The sequence below is a fragment of the Anopheles ziemanni genome, chromosome 3 (genome assembly GCF_943734765.1).
Source record: "Anopheles ziemanni chromosome 3, idAnoZiCoDA_A2_x.2, whole genome shotgun sequence".
Taxonomy (NCBI): Eukaryota; Metazoa; Arthropoda; class Insecta; order Diptera; family Culicidae; genus Anopheles; species Anopheles ziemanni.
Window position 1 is genome coordinate 40,800,548 of NC_080706.1, and position 23,398 is coordinate 40,823,945.

Sequence of the window (23,398 nt, forward strand, 5' to 3'; positions counted from 1 at the left end):
TCCCTTGGCTTGCGGATTGAACAAAGTGTCGATAAGTTAAAAGCCTTCAACGGTTTTATCACCGTACGCGGGGGCGAGACCGTACCTTTGGTCAGCTCCACTGTTGGATTCCAGACCGATATCTCGACGCTACTGGATGCAGCCTCCCTATCCATGCCGTGGGTGGTGGTTGCATCCTTTCGTTTCCCGAAGGAGAACTTAATATTCCCTAAGCTTCCCCCCGTATATGTGTAGCTCCAGAGTGTTTCCTTTTCCAGCAGCCGAAGCAGCTAATGGCTTAAGCCGATTTCCACGCAGGGAAGCTGATTTCGGTTACGGTCATTTTCCACCATTTGTCATTCGATGCCCCGATCAGGGAACACCAATTTAAAGATAATTCCCGTGTGCGCTACCGGGCATGATACTGCTGGCGTACTTTACCATCTTCGAAGGCAACCATTAAGCTTTCCATTAACATATGTTACCTCGGGGCGATTAGTGTTGGCCCTAGGGCATGCTAATGCGAGCAGCGTCATGAAGACTGTGTGAAAAAGGTAATCGATTGTCGGTGAAATGTGTTTTGCACGATAAAAAGAATTTATTATTCTATCACCGATAGCCACATTTACGTTTTTCTTCTACACGTGTGGCCCACTAGTCATACTCGATGTTGAGTAGTAACTTTTTTGAATTGCTTATTTTATTTCGATCGGTTGGCATCAAGTGTTGATTGAATTTCTCGTAGAACATAAATTGTATATTTTCATGCAGTTCAACATTTTTTCATTTGTTTCTCTGGACTTTTAGAAGGTTATGTCTCTGTAAAGTTGTTGGTTGATCACAAGATTGTTGTTTTTTGAACAATCAACTTAAAACATTAAAAAGTTTCAAGATAAACTAAAGGCGTGGACACACAATCTTGCAAAAGATGTACATGTAATATTCAATGGATACACAACAGTGGAGTCAGTCGCTTATATAAAAAAGAAATATGAGGTACAAATTCTTCATCCACGTAGGAACCTTTCGCCGTAGATTATTGTTTCAAATTAAAAAAAGATACTTAAGCTCAAATTAATGTTGTAACCATTTTGGGTAAACAAACAATTTGAATTAGTATGGAAAACCAAAACATTAGTATGGAAACACAGTTAAAAGCTAAAAACAAACTTAGATTTAGCTTTATAATGGGTATTATGGCAGTTATCAATGTTTTACCATACACGTTACGTATTTAAACATTATTTAAATTGGAAAATTGGAATCTGTAAGGTTAAGCTGAGGCACGAAGCCATTTATTGTGTTTAAACGGATGAGATAAAATAATATAAATAAATATTTTTCATCCTGCCACAAATCATTCTACCATATCAAATTGTTAACCCCAAGGTTCACCCTTAGTCCTGAAGGGTTTACGCTTGCTTATTGTTTTCACCCGTAGATGCATTACCCTGCAACCCGGGCACCCGAGTGCATCAGGTCGGTGTTTGCGGTGCAATTTATTTTTATGATATGTTTGTATGCAAAAGAGGCGAACGCACCGTGGCATTTCGGACGGTTCCGATCCGATGGTGGATTACGGTGGGAAACAAACCGACGTGCGTTCCCTGTACCAAGCGTCCAGATCATTCCGGATGGGTTTTTGATTTTAATTGAAGCATCCACCTTGCGGATCGTAATGTCCGTCGGAAAGGGAAGCCTAATGCAGCGAGACTTGGACATGTAAATGCCCACCACAATGGTCGATTTTGATGAAGCTCATCAGCGGTGAACCTGCGGGATGCAAACTGCAACCCCGCCAAGCCGACCCCGGTGTACCACCGTTGTACGTCCAGCTGTCCGAGACTGTGCGGTGCAAGATGAGGCTCTCGACCCGAAGGTACCGTTGGTTCCGTTCCGATCCTTGGCAAACCTTCCTGGGCCGGAAAACCTCCCACTCTGCACCACCATACAGCACGTCCGCCGGCAGGAAAATAAAAAAGAACGAACAGAAACTCCACCTCCTACAAGGTGCGGTCCTTCGGAAACTCTTTGCCACGAGCGCCATCGTTTGTGCCGGTGCCACAAAAGCGTGCGCGCTTCCGCGCCGCGAGTTAAATGAGTTGGCGGATGGTGAATTAATAATGCAAAATGCGCCACCGCGCATAAACCTCACCGGGGAAGACGCTGCCGTCGTGCGCTGACGAGACAGGCGTGAACGAGTGGTCGGATTTGGCCGTCATAAAGCCTGCGCACCGGAGAGATCATGAACCCAGGTTCCGCCCCATACACTAGAGGTACAGGAACGTGTGCGTGTGTGTCTAGAGCAAAGTGACGGATGGAAATGATGGCGTGCCCTCAACTGCTCACTCCCTCGGGTTGGCAGCAGCAGGGACGTGATTAGAAATGGCAAACGGCACGCACGAGTATCCTCAAAAGCCGCTGAACCGTTCTTCCGGAAGCATTCGGCGGCTTTTACCTTTCACGCAGATTAGGGTTACCTCCGGCCAACGGGCAGCGGGTACGAGCATTTTCCGATTTTATTAATTCCTAGCAGATCAGATCGCTTTCAAGCATCATTTCTCAGCGGCGTTCGCTAGGCTTTGGCTTCCTATGGCCCGCGGCTGCGTTGGATAGCGTATACTAATGGCCCAGAGTAAACAACAGAACATTCTGTCCAGAGTGGGACAAGCGAAGAAGAACGACGACCCGTTCGATCCTGATCCTCATCATGTTCCGCCCGTTGTACGTCATCAATTACCGAGCATCCTGGACAAGCTGCAACAACCGCGGACAGACATTCCTGCCTAGGATTTCCACCAGGCAAGGATCGGAATGGAAAATAAAAAAACAATCGAGTCTGTGGTAGCGCCAACTTGTTCGTGCGATCAATTTATGATGGTGAAGTAATTTTTCAATTACACCTTAACCTATCTGGTCGTTGTTGCGCCGATGTTCCTGGGCGTTCTGCGTGCGTTCTGATGTTATAACCTTTTTTTCCCCTGCTGCTACAAACCAGTCGAGAGTGTTCTAAAGCGTTTTTTTCTGTATCTTAAGCCCTTACCCTCGGAGCCCTTTTTGCTTCAGGAGGCCGATCTTTATGATTGCATTTTAAATAATGCGTACGCCTCGTGCGCCCGGGGAAAGCCCCATTGGCAATAAAATAATTCACCATTAACGCCCTCCCTCCACTCTTCGTGTGCGTGCGATGACGCGACTAACTGCGATCGCTTGTGACCTCCGAGATATGCCGTCCGTTGGGGAAGTTCCACCAAAATTTATTGGACGCACAACATAGAACACAAAACGACCAGACGCACCTTAAGGGTTACGATACTTCCAACAAGTTGATCTGAGGGGGAAACGAAGGGTAAAAATTACCTCCCTTTCGATGGTACGATCAAGAATGCGACCTCGTCTGTCGAAGGACCACTCAGGACGTTGAGTAACAGGCGAACGCGAGGAACCGTCAGAAAGACAGATTGGCAAACGGGATAGAACACTGTTGTATGAAATACACGATGTCTAATATATTGTCATACAAATTAATATATCAATACATATTGTCCTATCTTTTTCGTGAACATACTACAAACCACCCGTTATAGAATGTCGGACGTTGGCCTTACCGTTTTTGGATAAAAGCAGGTGGTACATTTGGCAATTTTTTAATATACTCTCCTTTTTAATACTGATATCCGGAATATCCTCGGACCTAGGACTAGATTTTAAACAGGATGTGACTGCCGCAAGACAAGTAGATTTCATCAGAAAAAACCAAAGCTCTGCCAGCGTATGACGAAAGTAGGAGAGCTATTTTTTCAAGCTTTTTTAAATGACAGATTGTAAAATTCTGTCAAATCCAACGTTCCAGCTTAGCTTCCCAGATCTTGTTAAAGAACATTGTATGAGGACTTCTTAAAAACTTAAAAACATGATGATCTTGAACATCGTGGGCTAGTTTGTTCCCTGGCGATTTTAATGAATCCTTTTGGACAAACTGAACGCTTTGGGACTAACTGAACATAAATCTGTTTTGGTCATCAAACCTGCCGCAACTTCTAGTGGTTTGATACAAAAATTACGTTAGTTACGATTACTTCTCACTTTCTTTAAATACTACAACCTAGTTGGGTTTCTATTAAGATTTTTTTTTATCTCAACTTGGTTATTGTTTTTAACTTTAGAAAAATACGTAGAAAGTATATGAACTGTAGCGTTTCCACTATTCCACAGCTCGAGGGAAAAAGTGTGTGGGAATAACTTTGATACCGTAAATATTTTGTTTTAATTAATTTATTATACACACCACCCTTCTCCAAATGTCCCTTTAACAATTAGTATTATCATTCCTCAGGGAGAAGTGATGGCAATGGCTCCAATGTTAAAGCTTAATCTCGTTGGTTCGTGGCAAGAATCAAGAACTTCGAGATTTTTTTTTCCAGTCCGATGGTACAGAAATAAATATAGATAAGCGAAATGAAAAGAAAAACACCCATTCGAGACGCTTAGTCTTAAAATAAAACGCTTCAAACGTGAGTGCGTAATTAATTGTGCGCAATAAATTGTTCTCAATTAAATTTCGCCCTCAGCGACATTCCTCGGCATTGGTGCTCTTCCAGTGGCTGTGTGCGTGAAAGCCACAGGAAGCAGCCCATTCTTCCGTGCCGATCGACGGCCTGCGATAAAGTTCAACGCTAATTAGCGACTATAAGCTGAACGAACGATCGTCATCCCTCCCCGGGAAGGAGGCCCCACAAGGGAAGGTGTTTGCTTGATGCAATTATGTCACGTAAATGTCACAGAACGACGAAGGAATCCCGGGCGCGCGCAATGGTTCGTTCTACGGATCGGATTTTATTTTTCGTTTTAGATTTGCGCCAGGCAGCTTGAGGCAGGTTGGTTGCTTCTCACTATAATTAGTGTCAATAAAGGTTCAATCGACTAACAACCCGTTCGTTGACAGGCGCGCGAACGAAGTCCGAGCGGTTGATCCGCGCCGAGATCTTGTAGAGCACAATCTCAACGGACTGGCCCCGTCCGCGGGGGCATTTGTTACCGGTTGTTCCGCCGCGTTGGGGACTCCTCGCGGGTGCAAGTGTTTGCCATTTAATTAGAGCATTTCATCCGCAGGGAGCGTTCACACCCGGCCCGCCCGGTGGGATGGGCGAACAGTTGTTGAACAGGTCCTGTTGACACCTCGGAAAACGGATGCGGCCGTCCTTAGGCCATCAGATCGGTCCCGGGAGAGGATGATCGCAATGGGATAATTGGTGGATGATCCATCGTGGTTTTTTGTTGTCCGCCGGTCGAGCTCTAACCGAAAACAAAGACCAACCCTCTCCCGGTGGCGACCGTTGGAACATTGTTCCGTAATTATTATTACGAAATTGTTATTATTAACCGTAATCATCGCAAACATTCGATGAGTTTCCTGTGTCCCCTGCCTTGGCGCTCTTCCGTCCAGCCGAGCATGTGAACACATAATGGGCGCATCATCGCGCCAGCATAATGATGGTTCGTTTGGGAGACCAAGGGTTTCTCCCCAGCGCAGCCCATTAGCGTACAGAACAAGAGCATTCATAAGCAAATGCGCCGACATGGCTGGCGCTTCGGACGGCGAAGAGAACGGCTTTCTATTCCTTACCCTAATGATGTTGCCTCCTTCGAATGGCCAGCGGAAGGTTGAATATCGTAGGCACACCAAGCTGGTACGGTTCTAGTTAGAACATTTATTGCAACCCTCGCGCACACGCGCATCTCCCGGTCGCCATTTGTCTTGCTTTACTTCATTTTTTATCATCATCCACCCTCTTCACTCCTTAGCGATGCTCGCTCGATCGGTTGCAGCTCTCAATGCAACAGCATTTGCACCGACTGCAATCAGCATGATGATGCAACCGGTACACGCAAAGGCAGGGGAGGGAGGTGAGTGGAAGGATTAAATGAGCGTCTCGCTATCAATAAAAGCTATTTGAGGATGGTTTATGCTACTGTCGATCATAATTTGCATTAGCCGGGTGCACCGGTGCATGTTGCGTTGTTACGCAAACTGGCCGTTGCGCGTGCGTTCGTTGTTCTAAGGGTAAGAAAAAAACGCAGTAGAAAGCATTACTCCGGTCGAAAAGCCGGCACTTCTCTTTGAGGCGACATGTTGGGATGGCCAGCAGATCAAAATGGTATACACACGCACACCCAGGCATGTGAACGAACGAAGTATGATAATTATTATGGTCGTATTTATTGGTATGGTTATTGCTATATTTATATGCACATTTGACCATGTTGTACGCCGTCTTGTGTGTCGTCGGTTCGGGGCCACCATCGTGGTATCCATAGTTGGTTGGGGAAACCAAAAAAAAGGGAAGCTCCAAATTTATATTGACGGTAAATTTGGATTTTGGTTGTTTTATTGAAAGCATGAGAGAATTTCTTTTAAATATGATGTAAAGAAAACCTTGTTCAACCGAACTCAAAAGAAAAAACTTCGGCTGATGGTTTGTTTTTCAAATTTGCATTTACAGAATGCAGCGTGCGTGATTTATTCAATTTTTAATACAATCAAACGGTATAGACAAAGCGAACCAGAATAAACTCAGGGAGATCAATCACGAACATACAAGAACAAGAGCAGCATTTCGACAAACTCATAAGCAAAAATATGGCGTTCGCATCTAGACAAACATTAGTAGACAAAAAAGCGAGGTTCGCGATACTAAAATAGTGAAATCCGTGGAAATTCTGTTTTGGAAGCAGCATCATGCTGGGAGAACATGACTGAAGAAGATCCTCAGCTTACCTGTGGACATCAAGAAAGGAAGATCAACAAACACTATGGTATCATTTTATCAATCTAATTGTGATAAAAGCTTTCTAAATATACATGATAATGTTAAAAGTAATAAGAAAATTGTTAAATTTTTTGTTATAATTATGCACCCTGTTGCAGTGTTAAACGAATTTGAGAGAAGATTAGACATAGTAAAATACTGACATAAGAAAGCAACAACAAAATAGTTTACTGCAATATCAGTGCTTTTTCTACCGTTTGAAATCTACATATGCTAAATTTACTCAATTCCTACCAACGATTAACGAAACGTTAATCGCATTTATTTTTGCACACAAAACGCATTTATTTTTGAAAATGTTACTAAACTCTTACTATAAATAACTTTGCTAATCTATTTCATCCCATATATTTTCCTGTTCAACTGTGTATCACATTGATCGTTTGCTACGCCTTCGCACCGCATAATCTACCAGTGTAATTTTTCTCTTAATGGATCATGATATGTAATTTCTTGAAATAATAATGATATGTAATTTCTTGAAATATCAACATCGATCGTAAATCGACTATCTTTGAATGAATCATAATGTTAATATCGATTTAATATTCCAAACATCCCATTTAAGTGGCTCGCCATCTCACGGAGGATGTAGGGTCGTGTAGTAAAGGTGTCAGATCATAAAATTGTCGCTGGGAGGCAAGTGATAGTAACGGATGCATTTCACATAACGTTAACTTCTTCTCAATTTTCGTCTAAGCCGCAATCAACTGCTAACGAAAGTCAACTCTGTTCTGGCAAGATGATTTAAACGGAGAGAAACTTTCCAGAGTAGCTGCAAGCTGCTTAAATTTATTTGTTACTTGAGGGGAATGGCCGTAAAAATCGCCCATCCCGTTAAATCGCTAAGTGTGGTGGCGGAATATTCGAAAACGATCGTTTAACCTGAAGCGACAATTACAAGCGCCGTCTCGCACTCGCCGTGCTTTAAAAAAATAAGTAAACCTCGTACAAGCAAGGGTGTTAATGGTAGCTTCTAGCAAATTTTATTTCATCTAACGAAGCTTCACCACTCACTGCTCAAGGGCATTTGACGGGTGTCAATCCGGCTTGACATGAAGCAGTAGCTGAAACTCACACCTCCAGGAAATCCACCCACTAGTCACTGCTTGGTTGTATTGTAATAATTTTTGACTATAAAGCTTCAACTTCATTCGATAGGATTTTTGGTTTGCATAATATAAGAAACTATAGTAATAATATACTTCTGAAATCGTTAGCACTTATCTAGCGTTGTTTCAAGCAGGCACTGATTTATTTAACCCTGATTTTTTATCTTTACCTTTGCTTATAAATTCAAATGATTGCCGATCTGTACTTTTTATGATTTTCGATTCCACATTTGCCTATTTTATTTTTATCCTTGGACATTGACCTCGCGGAGCTCGAGGCGGATTTTATAAAATAGAAAAAAGTGTTGTTAGTGCAATTTTACTACACTCTTGTTTTGCAAGTTATTGGTCGTTGGAAATAGTGTCACGATTTTCCACCCTCACCTTTACCACCGGGAACGCTGAACATCGTTAATTCACAATATCGCCGTCGTAAAACGATCTCATCGATTGTCGTAAAAAAAAAAGTTAGCGGTACAGGATGATGGAAACAAATCACACTCACAACCCGGAAATCAGTTTTCCACTCGTAGAAGCACGTCGAGACCTCCGTAGTAGCTTGGTGGCGGCGGGACGTCTTCATTCGGTTGTTAAAAATTTACACCAACCCCCCTCACCACCCTCGTTCGATCGCGGGCAATAAAAAGAAAGTGATCGCGACCCGGTCGGCTTGGGATTGTGCTTGAGGCAAAAAAAAATCCGGACCAATATCTGCGAATGCGCCCAAGATGCAGCTCACTGGAGGCATCCAATGGCGACACAAAAGGCTTGTGGAAGAAAATATAAAATGAAATCAAGAAGCGAACGCGCGTCCTCGAGACCTCCTACCCCGAACCACTAAATCCGACCGGTGGGGCAACACTAGCACGGGGCGGGAAAATGTGCAATCCGGAGAAGTCGGGGAAGCCGGGGAAAATAAAACAGCACATGCACAAAAAGTTGGCCATCAAGTTTTCGGAACGGTAAAATCCACTTTTACAATTCATAAAACAACTTCCCTGGCTGCGGATCTCCCTTTCCTTGCGGGAGCCTTTTAGCAAAAACCTCTGGCTGCCATCACCTACGCGTCGGGTATGCCTAGAAAAAGGGTGGTACAGGGGCGGGGGGGGGGGGGGGGGGGGTGGGAGAATGGAAAGGGCACTGGCCATGAGCGGTCGGTGCATGTTCGGGCGCGCACTTTAATGTTCGCGTGTGCGCCAATCATGCGTTGCGACGGCGATGCAGCACTTCGGCTGGCGGCTGGTTTGCCTGCTTTTCCAAGGCCAACGGGGTGAGGAAAAGGCAACGGTTCTTTTATTTTCTCGGCCCACAAGGACAGTTCCGTCTGGGCAGGATCCCACGGTGGAGTCGCTTTCGATGACAGTTCCGGTGTGATAATTCCTGTGTTTTTATTTGCGTGCGCCACATTTTAAGGTTTTTCCTATTTATAGCCGCTTGCGCAAACGGTGAAAATAGCACCGGTGCGTTCGTGCGCTAAGGTTGTCCCATTTTCCAAACCGCCAGGAATTCGTGCCGGCAAGTGTGGGTGCCTCGCCAGCGACTCGAGGCAAACGCGAGCTGAACCGGACTGGAAGGTGTTCCGGATTCCGCGGGGACAGGAAGTATTTTCCCCGGGGAGGAAAAGAAGCAGCCGCGATCGGTCGACGTCGAGTCGTGATTCTTCCCCTCTCCTTTCGCCCAATCGATAGAGATCTTTTACGGCTCCGGCATCCGTTGCACGGGGGCAGCGGTGTGCCATTGGCGAGCAGGGGACCGCGAACGCCGCCTAACGATCGGAGCAAATGATTTTACTGGTTGATGATAAAAGTTGGCCTCGATTGGCCCCGCCGAACGTCGCTGTCCCGTGCCGATGCACTTATCTGCATTCCCCGGCTCCCAGAGCAGTCGTCAGGTGCTGCCGACTACTGGAGGGCTATATAGAGGGCCACACTTGGCACCCTGCGCTCGGGATGGTGATACTACTTCTCTGCTGCTCAAAACACGCATACATAATTAGGGATGCGTTAGATGAACAGATTTCTCGGGGTGTCAGGACGGTAAACGGATGCCAGTGGATGCGTGAATTTATTGCTCGATGTGTTGACGATAATGTTTTCCAATGTAATGAAGTTGGCACGATAGATAGATTGTTTGGTTTTAGGTTGGCTTGGGGCTGCCTTAGAGTGCATGCTATAAGGATCGCATTTTTCCTTTACTTGTATTTAATGCAGTAAAGTCCCAAGACATAGTACTTTTCCTCTTACAAGAATTATTTTCGATAGGGAGTTCAAATAAATTTGTAATATCTACCAAAATAAAATTATCGCACGACTGATGAGCTTTGTACGAAAATACATAAACCCTTATATTGAGCATATTTCTTGGTTTTGATGAAAAATTTGTTCTTTTGAAAATCAACCTAAAATTTTTTAGGAATGAATTAAAAGTAAGCACTGCAACAATTGTAGATAAAATACAAATACTGATTGTGCAAAAGTACTAATTCTCCATTTGTTCAAGTTTTTTTTGATCACCTTTTGATGTATTTACTATTCTTCTAATTTGTAATAAAGCGTTTATTACCAATTTTGATTATCTATGTTTAGTAGTAACAGGAATATTTTTAGAAATATACGATAGTTTTTCAACAAACAATCTTTTTCTCTCGTTTTGTTTTACATTATAGAAATGTTTCAAATTCAGTGCTACAAACACGAAAAGTTGAATTTTGCATGATCGGACCGCATTTATCGGTTTTACTGCGACGTCGGCTTACATACAATACTGAAAAACAAATATTTAATTTTTGCCACTACTTTATTTAACTATGGTAAAGAACCAAGTTCGTTATCTACTTGTTCAGGCTTGCTGCGATGCTGCTAACGGTTAATTTGTCTTCCCATTTTTCAAAGTAAACAAATTAAATAAGTAGCTACGGCGTTTATTTCCAACCTTTAAAGGCTTACGGAAAACTTAAAGGTGCGATATTTTTCAGTCAAATTCGGACATTTTTCATTTTAATTACTCCCATTATATGGCACACGTGCGCCTTCGATGCAACCGCACGGTCTATGCATAATCGATTTGCATCGTGGGCCAAACAGAAGGGGTTGGCTCGAGGAAAACCGTTTGCCAAGAAAGGACGCCCACAAAAGGAAAAAGTGGCGGCTGATAATGAAATGCTTGCCGACTCTGTAGGGGTTGAAATCTGGAATCGAGGGCATCTCCCCACGTACACACGTACGCACAAACCCCCCTTGGCTTCGTGTCGGGTGGTACAGGAAAGTGTTGTTAAAATTTATGACATCACACAAGCATTCTGCACAACAACCGCCACCCGAAGGACAGGGTTGGGGGATGGGACAGGGTTGGGTAGGAAAACATATGCTCTACAAAAATCGTCTACAACTACCCCTTGCCGTACCTTCCGTACCGCTAGCCGCGCTAACACCGGCCGCGTGTATGATGCATCGGTGCATCGGTGCAGTAATTATGCATTGCGCAAGTGGGACACAAGTTGGAACGGAACGGGACCCCCTTACGCCCGGGCCAGACCAGTGGGTGCCAGTGGGTGAGAAAACGTGCCAGCGTCATTCGCTACTGTCGTTTTCCCCCTTCAAGTGGAAGGATCGGAGGGATTACCACCGGAATGCAATCTGGTTCGTGTCATCTTGCGCAGGCTGGAGCTTACGCATGGAGCATGTTTCACCGCTATCAGGTGTCGCTTCCGATCACACCTAGCCCGGTGCAGGCAATCCATCCGATGCGAGTTCCTTACCTAGAGGATAGAGGTTTGGAAGGTGGTGAAGCTCTAGTCCACGCACAACTTACTCGATGGAATGCAATCTATGCTGAACAAGGCAACGATTATTTGTTACCGCATGGTTACGATAATGTTTTTAATCAACGTTATTTTATTGCAATACTGTTTATGCATATTATTGAAAAAAATGCTGGGCATACATTTTTCAATCACATGTTTATTATATACGAGGATGACTTAGAAACAACTTCGTCAAAATAAACGCATGGGGAAAAATGAGCTCATCATAAAATCGAAGACAGTAAATAATGTAACGCGCAGCACGTGTTCAAATCAGCGTTACGCAATCCAGCTCTAACTCCTTTCCTCATTATCATTGCATACAACGTATAATCCCGACTTGGTCGGTTAAACCACATAAAAAAGCAGCAATTACAATAAAAATCTTTTATGGGCAGTTAGATGTCCAACTTCGAATGATAACGCAACGCAATGGCAAACGCTACAGGCAAGAGCATCGGCTGCACACGTTGGGACTTTTTCCTTACTTCGCCTTCAAATCATTAGATAAACCATTAGTTGGCGTGAACGGGAACCTGGTGGAGCCATTTTCATTGGCCCGAGAGCAGCACGATTGAAATTGAAATGTTTTTTTTTAATGGAAATTAAATTAGTATTATTTTTATTATTAGCATGCTTTTATTGCTCTCTTAGTTAATTTTATCGTTGCATCGTGCATTGAATTGATTCAGAACTATTTCACTGAAGGCATAAGACATACGCACAAACGACCCGTAAAAAACGAACAAACGAATACGATATTTAAACCCCATTTAACATACACAAAATTTCCATACAAAATCGGTGTATTTTACATATTCCTCATGACACAATATTGTGAACTTTTACGCTAAACACATTCTTGATCGAAACCTCAATGTTGAATTTGAGAACGTAACGCAACAAAATGGTTTCTAAGTTAAAGATAATGGCAATTTTATGCTTTATGCTAAATATAAATTGTGGGACCATTTTTATTCAAGTCAACAAAACAATGTTTCTATGCTAAACCAAATTTAATTTGAATATGATCTTCATATACTTAGCCTCGTTGTGTCTTCGATGAAATCAATTTGTTAGTCGAACCCCTTTCTTTTCGTTCAATTGCATACATATGTGCCTATCAAGTATCTTATCGTCTTCCCTTTTTCAGCACACGTTGACCGGCCACAGTGGAAAGGTGCTCGCAGCCAAGTTCCTCGGGTCGGCCTTTCTCGTCACCGGTAGTCACGATAGGACATTAAAAATCTGGGACCTCAAGAATCGGTCATGTAAGTACAGCTACGTAAACCAACGGACACCTTGATACCATCCCGATGACCGTTCATCCCTTTTCCAGGCACCGAAACCAAGTTTGCCGGTTCGAGCTGCAACGATCTAGTCACTACGGATAGTTTTTCGTTCATCAGTGGGCACGTCGACAAGAAGATACGCTTCTGGGACGTCCGGACAGCGGACTGTACGGCGAACGAGATCCCACTGTTGGGTAAAATCACTTCCCTCGATCTGTCAAAAGACGGCAAATTCTTGCTTAGCTGCGTACGGGACGACACGATCAATTTGCTTGACCTACGCCAGAATCGGATCGTGCGCACGTTTCGGTGAGTTTTCCTTTAGTGAAGGAGGAACCGTAAGATGTCAGGTTATCACATAACATGGTGGTCCCCTTTTATCCTCTTTTTGCAGTAACGATAATTTCAAAGTTGGTTGCGACTGGTCTCGGGTAGCGTTCAGTCCATCCAGCACGCGGATTGCTGCCGGTTCGGCCGATGGGTCGGTTTACATCTGGAACGTCAATGGTCCGCTCGAGACCGTCCTGAAGGATCCAAAGTGAGTAGAAAGTTTGTTACGTTTCGTACTTGGTGGTGGTATGTTATTGCTTTTGCTTCCTTCCATTGTCCTCACCCCTCGCATGTACGTATTGAGCAGTTTTCCAGTTTAATTAACAATTCTTATCCTTTCGGTACGGCCCTTCGGTTTGCGCTTTTCGGTTTGCCCTTTTCATTTATGCACACTTGCGATACCATCCACCGCCATCTTCATCCAACCATCGCCACCACCACGAGGACTACTGACCGCAATTGGTTTTTTCACAGTGGAAGCGGTGCCGCGGTCACGGCCGTCAGCTGGCACCCGTTCAGCTCCACCCTGGCATCGGTCGATCGGGCCAAAAAGTGTACGATCTGGTCGGGCACGAACGCTTAGCCCGACCGGGTGCCGCCGTCGCCGATTAGGCCACCGACTGCAGCCACGTCCCTCCCAGCGCAATCAGCTCCAGCGAGTCCACAGCCACCGGGTCCACCGTTGGTTCGCCGTTGTTGGAGATTGCTGTTAATGTTTTCGTTACTATCGTTGTCCTTCGGCTTCGAGGAAGCCTGTCCTGCCTGAGTAGAGTCGAGACATCCCCGTGGTTCGTCTCTGTAAAAGTGTGTGTTTGGTGTATGGCGGACAGTTGGTCAGAATGTGGTGGCTACTTTTTTTTAAACTACTCATTACTAGGTAAGCACAATGGCCTTTTTGCCGGACGGATGGCGAACTCTTACCAGCGGCAGTGGTGTTCCGTTCATTCGTGCAGGATTTTTTGCATTAAATAAAAGAATTAAGAAATTCAATCACCTGTCTATATTTTGAATAACCACTTTTATAAAGAATAACACTACTGCGTTCCTTTCGAAGGTAAATGCGTCCGTTTCTTCCCGTAGAACCTGTTCCCCAATGGCAATGCGTCGCAATCGCGAATCGTCAAATGTCTCACAACTTAGCTAACTCCGTATCGACCGACGGGTCACGTACCAGGTGGCGTATCTTATCGAACGCCGGATGCTGCTTATCGCGCATCAGCTTGAAGATAATGTTCTCGCTAGTGGATACGATGCAACCGTACTGCTGCATACGCTCGAGGGCAAGTTTGCGGTCCTCCTGGGTGCGCGAGACCGAACAATCCGCCGCCACATGGACCGTGTAACCTTTGCTCAGCAAATCCATGGCCGTCTGCTCGAGACATATGTGCGACTCGAGACCGAAAAGAACCACCGTTTCCGGACCGCTCTGGCCGTACAGTTCTTCGATTTTACGCTGCACCTCCGGTATCATCATGCTGAAGAGCGTCTTCGGGTAAACTCCCTTCGCGTGAGCCACGTCCAGATCCTTCACGATGCGACCAAGCTTCTCGGGGTAGTGTTCTGTCACGATCAGTGGCACGTCCAAGATTTTGCCGGCTTGTAGCTAGCAAGGCGGGAGGTAGGATTGAAAACATCGAAAGAAACCGAAGCTTACCGGCAACTAATAAAAACGCTTACCAATTTGCTGGTGTTCTTTATCACGGGATCAAACATCTTCATGCCAGGACGAAACTTATCCTGCAAGTCACAGAGCATGAACAACGTTTTCTTAACGTCCAAATATCCGAGTTTGGTCAGTTGACGAGCCATTTTTCAAACGAATCAATAGGATTTTGCAGAACTTTGAAGCCAATCGTGATGTTTACCGCCCGAAAAATTATCAAAACATGATACGTTGTATGTAGTGGTACTAGATGCCTTCTTCTCAGGTTGTCAAATTTGATAACATTTTCTACTATGGTTTGTGAGGCTCACAATGACCCTTTTTAATGGCTCACATTGAAGCTCGATTTCAGACTATTTCGCCTTTTTTCCGTGCGAAACGTCGACTAAGGCGAAAAAATGACAGTCGTATTTCGTCTGCTTGGTCGACTAGGACGCCATTTCGATCATAGCATTGCTTCGCTCTCTCTTTCTCATGGGATAATCATTGAACAATGGTTACTAGCACGAACCACTACTAGATTTAAAAGGTTGAACAGTACCACGGAACTTATATAGATTCTAAGCAACGTTATAGCATTTTTGTCACATTTTAGAAACTTGGACATGGAACACAAAATCTAGAATTACTACACTGAGGACTTTTGGATTTAGCTTTGAATCATTTGATTTGAAATATTGAGTATAATCAGTGTAGAACCGTGGCTACTCTTCTGATTATCAGTCTGTTAACAGCAGCAGGTTTTGCTCATTCCGGTATTGCTTCATAGTCGGAACTTGGATCAGTTCGGTTATAAGAACAAATGGCGTGGCAAGGTTATTGGCTTCTCACTGCTTTGATTCTTCTTCATGACGTAACGACCTTGTTGGTCATGCCTGACCCCGTTAAGGGCTTACGAGACTGTTTTACCCTATGTGTACGAGGATAGTCAGTCCTCTCGTACAGGGGAGGATCTGGTATCGGTTGGGATTCGAACCCATGCCGTCGAGATGGTGAGCCCCGACGCTCATGGACCGATTTTCAGACCGGCGCTACCGCTCGGCTGTCGTCGGACGTCATGAAGACTCGAATGTTTCATGCCCTTTCTGTTCCATATTGATACAAATTTATTAATCATATAAAAATGTAAATTAAGGTACTTTAGTTTTCAAACAATCCTGTGCTTTCGTTTATGGTCGTACTTTCGTAAATTCCAATTTTCGTAAGATTTATTTTGACATGATCGATTTTCAAAATGGCGACGTCGTTTGCTGTCAAGCTGTTCCACACAAACCGACCTGCACGTCAAGGCAACCTTGGTCCTGCCAACCACATACTTGGTCATACAACCACAAAACATTCGTCTCCGCGAGCAACAAATAAATACGAAAATTTGCTGTGTTAGCGAGTGGTCTGCGTGCTAAAAGTGCGTTCCGTGCGTGGCCGACGGTGCAAAGAATGCGGTTTGTGTGAGAAAGTCCCGTTCGAAACGACAGCAGTGCGTGAAAAATGTAGTGGAAATGTGTGGAAAACGTACCCTAGTCCGAGCGCCATCGAGAGCTGTAGTAGCAAAAGCAGAAGCAGCAACAGCAGCAGCAGCAGAAGCTGTAGCTCATAGGCTCTTTTTCTTCGGCTCGTAATCACGGCACCGCCGCGCGATTCGTCTTCGTTGCTGCGTTCCGATTTTCCGTGTTTTTGCTGCTACCGTGTGTGCGTAAAAGTGTGTTTGTGTGTGTATGTGTGTGTGTGGTGTTGTGAATAGTGAAAAAGCGGAACCGTTTTGTCGAAGGCTTGCAGAAAGTCCCGCGTCCCGTCGGGTGTTCCCTACACCGAAGGGCAACGAAACAATTCCGTGGCAATAGAGCCTGCAAAAGTAGCGCCGTCTCGTAAGAGCAGTAGATGAATGGTTACGTGGTTGTGTGGTGTGTACGTGCGCTAGTGCCGTGGTGTTGTGTCCCCGTTCTCTCGTGGGTGCAGTAGGTGCACCGAGAGGAAAGCGGGGTCGCCTTTCGCGTCCGTTCTTCCGATACCCGTTCGCCAATGAATCGTCGGCAATCATTGGACAAGCCAGGTGAGCAGCAAGGTGATAATCGAATCAATTTATCCTTTTATTTTGTCCTGCAATTCCCCTCGAACCCAGTCCCCAAAAAAAACCCGTGATATCCTGTGGGTAGGAGTGGTGATTGTAGTGTGTTGTGAGTGCAAGCAAATTGTGATCAACGAAGAAAGCAGAATGGCGGCGTCAAACAGAATTGTCAGCGCGATGGCAAGTGAAACGTCAAACGTGCTGTTCGCAACCTGCGCATTCGTTGCCTTGATCCGTAGTGGTAGTTTTCTTGCAGACGACACAAATACGCTCGCAAAATTGGTTTAAAAATGCAAGAATCGTTCATTTTGTTGAGTTTATGACGTTTCTCGATACGTGTTTTGGAAACCTTTTGATATTTCGTGAAGTTGTAAGAAGTAAAACAAAATTATTACACTTCGATGTGGTACACAGTTTTACTTATCGAAATGGGGGGTAGTTGCTGGTTTTTTATGATTTTTTGTGTAACGCAGTTATCAAAAATGCACTATTATGATTTATCCTGTAGTTGCACAATATTATGTGAGATTCATTAAAAAACATGTAAAAAAACAATGTTAAAAAATGCAATCTAAAGAGGTTCTCCGAAATGCAGCGACCGAGTTAAGTAACAAATAAAAGAAAACAAAATTGTAGATTTGCCATACGGGGTATAAGAAAAGCGATGCACGCAACTGGCTAAGAAAATGTAGCTACAATTTAATGTGATTTGAATTGAGCGAATAAAGTATAGTAAGTTATTCGGTAACAATTTTCAAGCAACAAAAATTACTGTGCCCTATACACTAGGGGAAGCAGTATGCAAAATAAATCAACAATTACACCGCGAGCAAACAGCATTAAAAAACGTTTGGTAACAATCAATCTCCGGACGGTAAAACGCCATCCAAAGATGCTGCGAATAGACGGGTGAAGCGGAAAGCAATAATGCCGTGCTTTGAACTTAGAACGTAAGAAACGAAACGTAAAACAAGAACAGCGAAACTGGATGGTGGACTTACTTCACCGGCTGAGTAAGAGGAAATCCCGACCGAGCGTGTTTCTTTGCGTTCGGGTCGTGGGAAAACATGTACCTTTTCCTGCTGTTGCTCTGGGGCTTTTTAGGATTCATGTTTTCTTTCTTTTCTGTGTGTGTGAGTGTGAAGTTGTGTGCGCGTGGTTCGGACAAATGTTTCCTGTTGACGAACTGAATCATTTTTTCCAACCCGTCGTCGGCTTGCAATCGTTTCTATGGCAAAGCATTGCTATCGTTACAGATTTATTTAACAAAATTATATTCAAATAGTTCCCCAGTAGGCGCCTGTGGTGCGATCTAAAATGACCCAATTGCCGGCCAAATCGAAACCACCGAGGTTGGAGCAATGTGTTTTAATGGCACTTCGTGTCATTTCTTTCTCGAAGAAAGCGACTAAGAAATAGTTCACCGTTTGGGTACATTTGTTTTAAAGACTTTCTACGAGAGGACACAACAACGAAAAAAGTGGGGAGATAATCTACGTGACGTCAATCTTTCTTTCGGTAGCTTCTGCCGGTTCGGCGAAGGTTGAAATCCCCAGCCTACGCCAGGAATGCAACTGTTGGCCTATATGCGAAGCGAGACTAAAAAGAAGCGAGAAGAAATCATGTAAACAATAAAAAGCGACACTAGCCAAGAAGCAGAGAAATGTGCGAAACAGGCAGATAAACACGCACGAAATTAGAATTTGTCACTTTTCACCTCAACACGTCGGGGTCGGTGCGCGGTGGCCCGGACGCTGGCCTAGCCGGCCGTCTTTTGCGATTCGGACACGGCCGCGGCCGCTAGTGAGGTCGCATTTATGCGCTAAATATCCCTGTTTTCTCGCTACATCGGCAAACCGCCTGATGGCCGCCAATAATAGACGGGCCTGGCGTGCGAGCCGAAGCAGAGGGTGCGAAGAAAAACGCACATTTCCTTCAACCCACCCACGGCCCCACGATGAGATGGTGCAGGGCGGGTGATAAGCGGGAAAGTCATGCATGAGGCTACGACCGACACACACACACACGCAAACACATAAAGTGTCAACTCGCGACCGCATGAAGAAGAATTTAAAAATTTTCAAATGCTAAAAATATGTTTCTTGCATCCTCCGATCGTGTGTCGCGATCTATCGCTGCGTGTCGAGGTCGTCACTCCGAATGTTGGGTGAGTTTACACTTTCCGCTGATTGCCATCGAGAAGTGGATAATCGAAGGGCTTTCCCTCGGATCTGGTGAGTAAGTAAGTTTTTTCATACTGCTAACGATTTTGTTTTGGGTTTGTTTTTTATTTCAAGGTCGAAAAGTGTATGTCGCTTTTTGTCGCTGTTTACTTGGTGTCTTTAAGTTGTTAACATTCCTTACATAAATTCATGATTATACCCGAATGCTATTATCAACGCAAATTTTAGTGAATTGATATTAAACGGAGCCTCGAACCAACTTTGTAAAGTAAAGATGATAACAAAGTTCCTCTCAGCAAACACAAACGAACGGAAAAAGTTTTCCATCTAAACCTACATCAACATCTACACAAGATGCGTAGGCTACCATCATATTTACTACGAAGGGAAAAATACGCTACCACGCTGGCATCGTTTGGGGATACGCTATATATGGTCGCTGGTCGACCCCACTTTTCCGTACGAAACGCCAGCGCACGAGATTGTTTGTAAACAATTCCGTACAAAAAAGTGGCCGATCTTTTTTATGCTGTGCCCTTTAACACGCCTCCGCCCGGCGTTGCGATCTGGTTGGATGGAAAACACAGAATAAAAGTTAAAAAAAAAAACTATGCTGAAAGGGAACCGACAAACCCTCTCCGAACCCTCAGATATTCGCAAACAGCTGTTTTTCGCGTGTCTGACTCGTATATACGTCCCGTGGTGGTGGGCTGCGTGTTTTTTAGGTATGCGTTGGTATGTATCTACCCTGTGTTGTGGGGAACGGGTGGGGTGGGGGCTGGCCACCTCAACCGCGACGAGTGAGTCTCTGCCCTCCCGTCCGGCCCAACGTTTGACCCATCTCTTCCGGATCATTTGATCTACGTCCAGGGTGGGGATTGGTAGGGCGGGACTAGCTCTAGCGGGCGTTAGTTTTAATAATTGAATGCCTCAGTTCATTGCCTTCTAGCAACTCCAGATGAGAGTTTAAGGGTGGTAGGTCATGAAGGAACTATTTGGGCAGCTTCTTAAGGCGGGGCATTAAATTCCTCGTCTTGAACATTACCCACTCTCTGGCTCAGTTCCATAAACCAGCGTAACGGCTCCCTTCCAAGGTCACCATGGCAGAGGATGCACTCGGTAGGAAAATCCGACAAGCGGTAACGACCGCTTTACTGCTGATAATGAAAAATTTCCGGACACTTTTCCGGCGATCATCCCTTTTACCATGGGCACGCTGTGTAAGTGTTCGAGCACGTGAACGACGACTGGGCGACTGACTTGGTCGGTTCGTCGATTCCCTCTTCGACCCCCCGGCGGGGGGAAGCATCAAGCCATCGGTTTAAGCTTGCTGCCTTCGCCTCCTGGGTGAAGAAAAGTTGCAAAAGTGATAAAAATCTCTGACCTACTTACCTTGCCCGGTTCGGAGTCGCTTCCGGCTGGCAGGGAAACTCTTGGAACGTGTACCCTCTCTCTCTCTCTTTGGTGTTGAGGTCTGGATGGGAAAACCCTCCACCCACCCCCTTCCTAACCCGGTGGAATATGCTTTGCGTGAATGACGTGCCGGCGGCGACTGCTTCTTCGGTATGGCGTGGCGTGGCGTCGATCGAGGTTCATTCATGGTTTCATCTTACCTACCGGTTGCCCATCGTCGGTCCACACGCGCCGGTCGCGAACCCCTCGTTGCTGCCAGAAGGTTGTTTACGGCGGCAGGAACGGCGGGCCGGAACGCGACGTGACGAAAGAGGGGGCAAAGTTTCCACGCGGTTCGTTCTTTGTTGCTGCTCACGTGGAACGTGGGCTTACTTTCTTCACGTCGGCTGCAAGAAGCATGCCGGGAAGAAATTCTTTTCCTTCGGCTCACGTTTCCCACCACCAAACGTCGTCTTCGCCGCGTTCCTTGCCAGTTGTAAAGACACATCAACAGCTGAACGTACAGAATGCAACCTTGGGGCCGCACAGCTGTTTGGTTGGAATGGTGTTGTTTGCAGCTAAACTCATGTCTGGAGTATCGTTTAATTTATTTTTGACTACATGCTTCTTTGGTTGGGTTTATTTAGAATGTATACCATCGATTTTTCCTTTATGGACTTTTTAGCTTTGTTAAAAATACATTTTTTTTTGGGAAAACTTACACAAGGGTTAGGCTCGTGCCATCCCAAGTTTCACTTTCCGCGCCCGTTTGGTAGTTTTTTCTATTTGCTCGCCCCGCAAACGAAACCCGGTAAATCGTGAGGACGTAATGTTCCGGTTTTTGCACGCGGAAACTGCACGCCATCGACGGAATCGGGGACGGGGACCGGACGTGTTGTTGTTACGCGCCTGCATGTTCACAGCGGCGCTACCCTCTCTCGCTGGTGGCACGATTTCGGTGTGTGTTTGTTTCTGTGGCCAGATTCACAACCAATCCATCCATGCTTTGCTTTTGCTTCTGTTGCCGCCGTTCGGTTGGTTGGTTTGGTGTTCAGCTTTCGAGCTTCTGTGGCCTTCTCCTCTGGATGCGTGCGTTTGGGGGGAACCACTTTCACCCGGCAATAAGAGGCATAATTTTATCGTCCCACATGGCCCGTAATATGTGTGGCTCCTCTCCCTTCCCGGCGTTCCCATATATATTCCCCTGGGGTAAACGATGGAAACGAAAGTGAAACTTTTATGGCGCTTAGTTGACGCCATGCGTTTTGTTTATTTAATGCTTCTATGTTAAGTGTTCTGTTTTTAAACGATGATCAGTTATAGACAAAATCAATTTTTTACAGTTATAAATTGATATCGTGTTTGTAAAACAATTTTATACAGAGATTCTCAAATCTTTCAATTGAATAAAAAACTACCAATCACATGTTTCTTGTATTATTCAAATTTTTTTTTTTTCAAGGACAAATGCACCGGTAAAAATAAAATACAAGCTGAATCGTTAGGAGGTTGTAAACTAATTTTCCACCCGTTTGTTGATACTTGTTTTCGGAGCATATCAGTTAGGGCTTAACTGCCCATGGAATAGACACGAATTGCCACCACATGATTATGTTTCATTATGATAAACGTTCAGATGCAGTTGCAGTGCAAATATGACCGGAAAGGTTGATACCGGAACGTGATTATTTAATCCTAATGTATTCGACTGTTGAATCCCGAATGGGATAGTTAAATTAGCGTGGTACTTACGGTGGCATTTTGTCATCAGTTTATTATCAATTGAAACTGCATTTTGGATGAAATTTTAGGGACTGACTCAAAAAGCTTAGTTTTTTTATTATCGTTGACATGTTTACGCAAGAACATTAAAAGTAGCAAGTAAATAAATTATGTTACTCGTGGTGTAATCTATTCTTTTTAAAAGTGGTAAATTTTTTAAATAAGGACATTTTTTGTTAGACTTAGATCGGGAAAATACCGAGATTTTGTTTTCATAACTTAACTTGTTACCAACTAAATGTTGTTACACAATTATTATCATATTCGTTCAATTTATCAGCACGATTCCTTCAAACGGAGACTGTCTCACAAATGTCCGAGTGAAAGAAAATTCCATTAAATCGTTTCTTATCAACTCAATTACAATATCGCATCAATAAATCGTACATACCATCTCAGAACGCTTTCCAGCGTAGATTTGTGTTTCTGAATATTGTCATTCAAAGACTTATCCTTCAACGCACATCTCTCCTGAACATCCAGGAAAGGTGAGAAACAACGTCCTTGCAAAGTCAACCATAATAATAAGCCCTGGTCACTTTCTTGGTCGATCTCTTGTTGGCTAAAACTCCTCACGAACCTGTTGCCAGCCGCAAGTGTTTTCGCAAGTGCCTTAGAAAAGGTTCGAAGGAGGAACCGACCTCATTGCATTGCATGGAGCGTCAAGATTAATAAAGCCATAATTTAATAAACTAAATTACATTCCATTAAATTTCGATTGGAAAAACGAACCGGTGCGAGAATGTCACGTTGTGTGTGTGGAGTTGATTTATTCTGATAACTTCTTGCCTGCCATATCGTCTTCCGATTGAAGACGTCGATCCGCTCCCATAAACCGCCAAGATGGATGCAAATGGTTGGACAAGAACATGCTAACTAGCTTCTTAAGGGAAGTCCCGGCTCCGGTTTTAACTGGATGTGTGCGTGTATTACGATATGGAAGGGGAGTTTTTCCATCAGTTTTACTG

The 23,398-nt window shown here is 44.5% G+C and overlaps 3 protein-coding genes across 3 annotated transcripts in view; 2 read left to right on the top strand and 1 right to left on the bottom strand.

Annotated features, from left to right (window-relative positions):
- LOC131289166 (autophagy-related protein 16-1) overlaps window positions 1–14,287 on the top strand; it is a 270,121-nt gene extending 255,834 nt beyond the window's left edge. The window contains exons 4-7 of the mRNA XM_058318375.1: window positions 12,877–12,994; window positions 13,063–13,324; window positions 13,410–13,553; window positions 13,820–14,287. Of these exons, the coding sequence (XP_058174358.1) occupies window positions 12,877–12,994; window positions 13,063–13,324; window positions 13,410–13,553; window positions 13,820–13,928 (633 nt within the window). The 3' untranslated portion in view covers window positions 13,929–14,287. The remainder of the gene's footprint in view (window positions 1–12,876; window positions 12,995–13,062; window positions 13,325–13,409; window positions 13,554–13,819) is intronic.
- Window positions 14,288–14,334: 47 nt separating this feature from the next.
- Window positions 14,335–15,216, bottom strand: LOC131287783 (isochorismatase domain-containing protein 1-like). Its single transcript, XM_058316866.1, has 2 exons — window positions 15,023–15,216; window positions 14,335–14,948 (listed from the first exon to the last, which is right to left on the bottom strand). Exons 1-2 carry the CDS (start codon window positions 15,152–15,154, stop codon window positions 14,475–14,477), a joined length of 606 nt encoding a protein of 201 aa, XP_058172849.1. The 5' UTR covers window positions 15,155–15,216; the 3' UTR covers window positions 14,335–14,474.
- A 1,201-nt stretch (window positions 15,217–16,417) lies between these two features.
- Window positions 16,418–23,398, top strand: part of LOC131284736 (uncharacterized) — a 44,694-nt gene continuing 37,713 nt past the window's right edge. Inside the window, exon 1 of the mRNA XM_058313596.1 lies at window positions 16,418–17,070. Coding sequence (XP_058169579.1) covers window positions 17,028–17,070 — 43 coding nt within the window. The 5' untranslated portion in view covers window positions 16,418–17,027. The remainder of the gene's footprint in view (window positions 17,071–23,398) is intronic.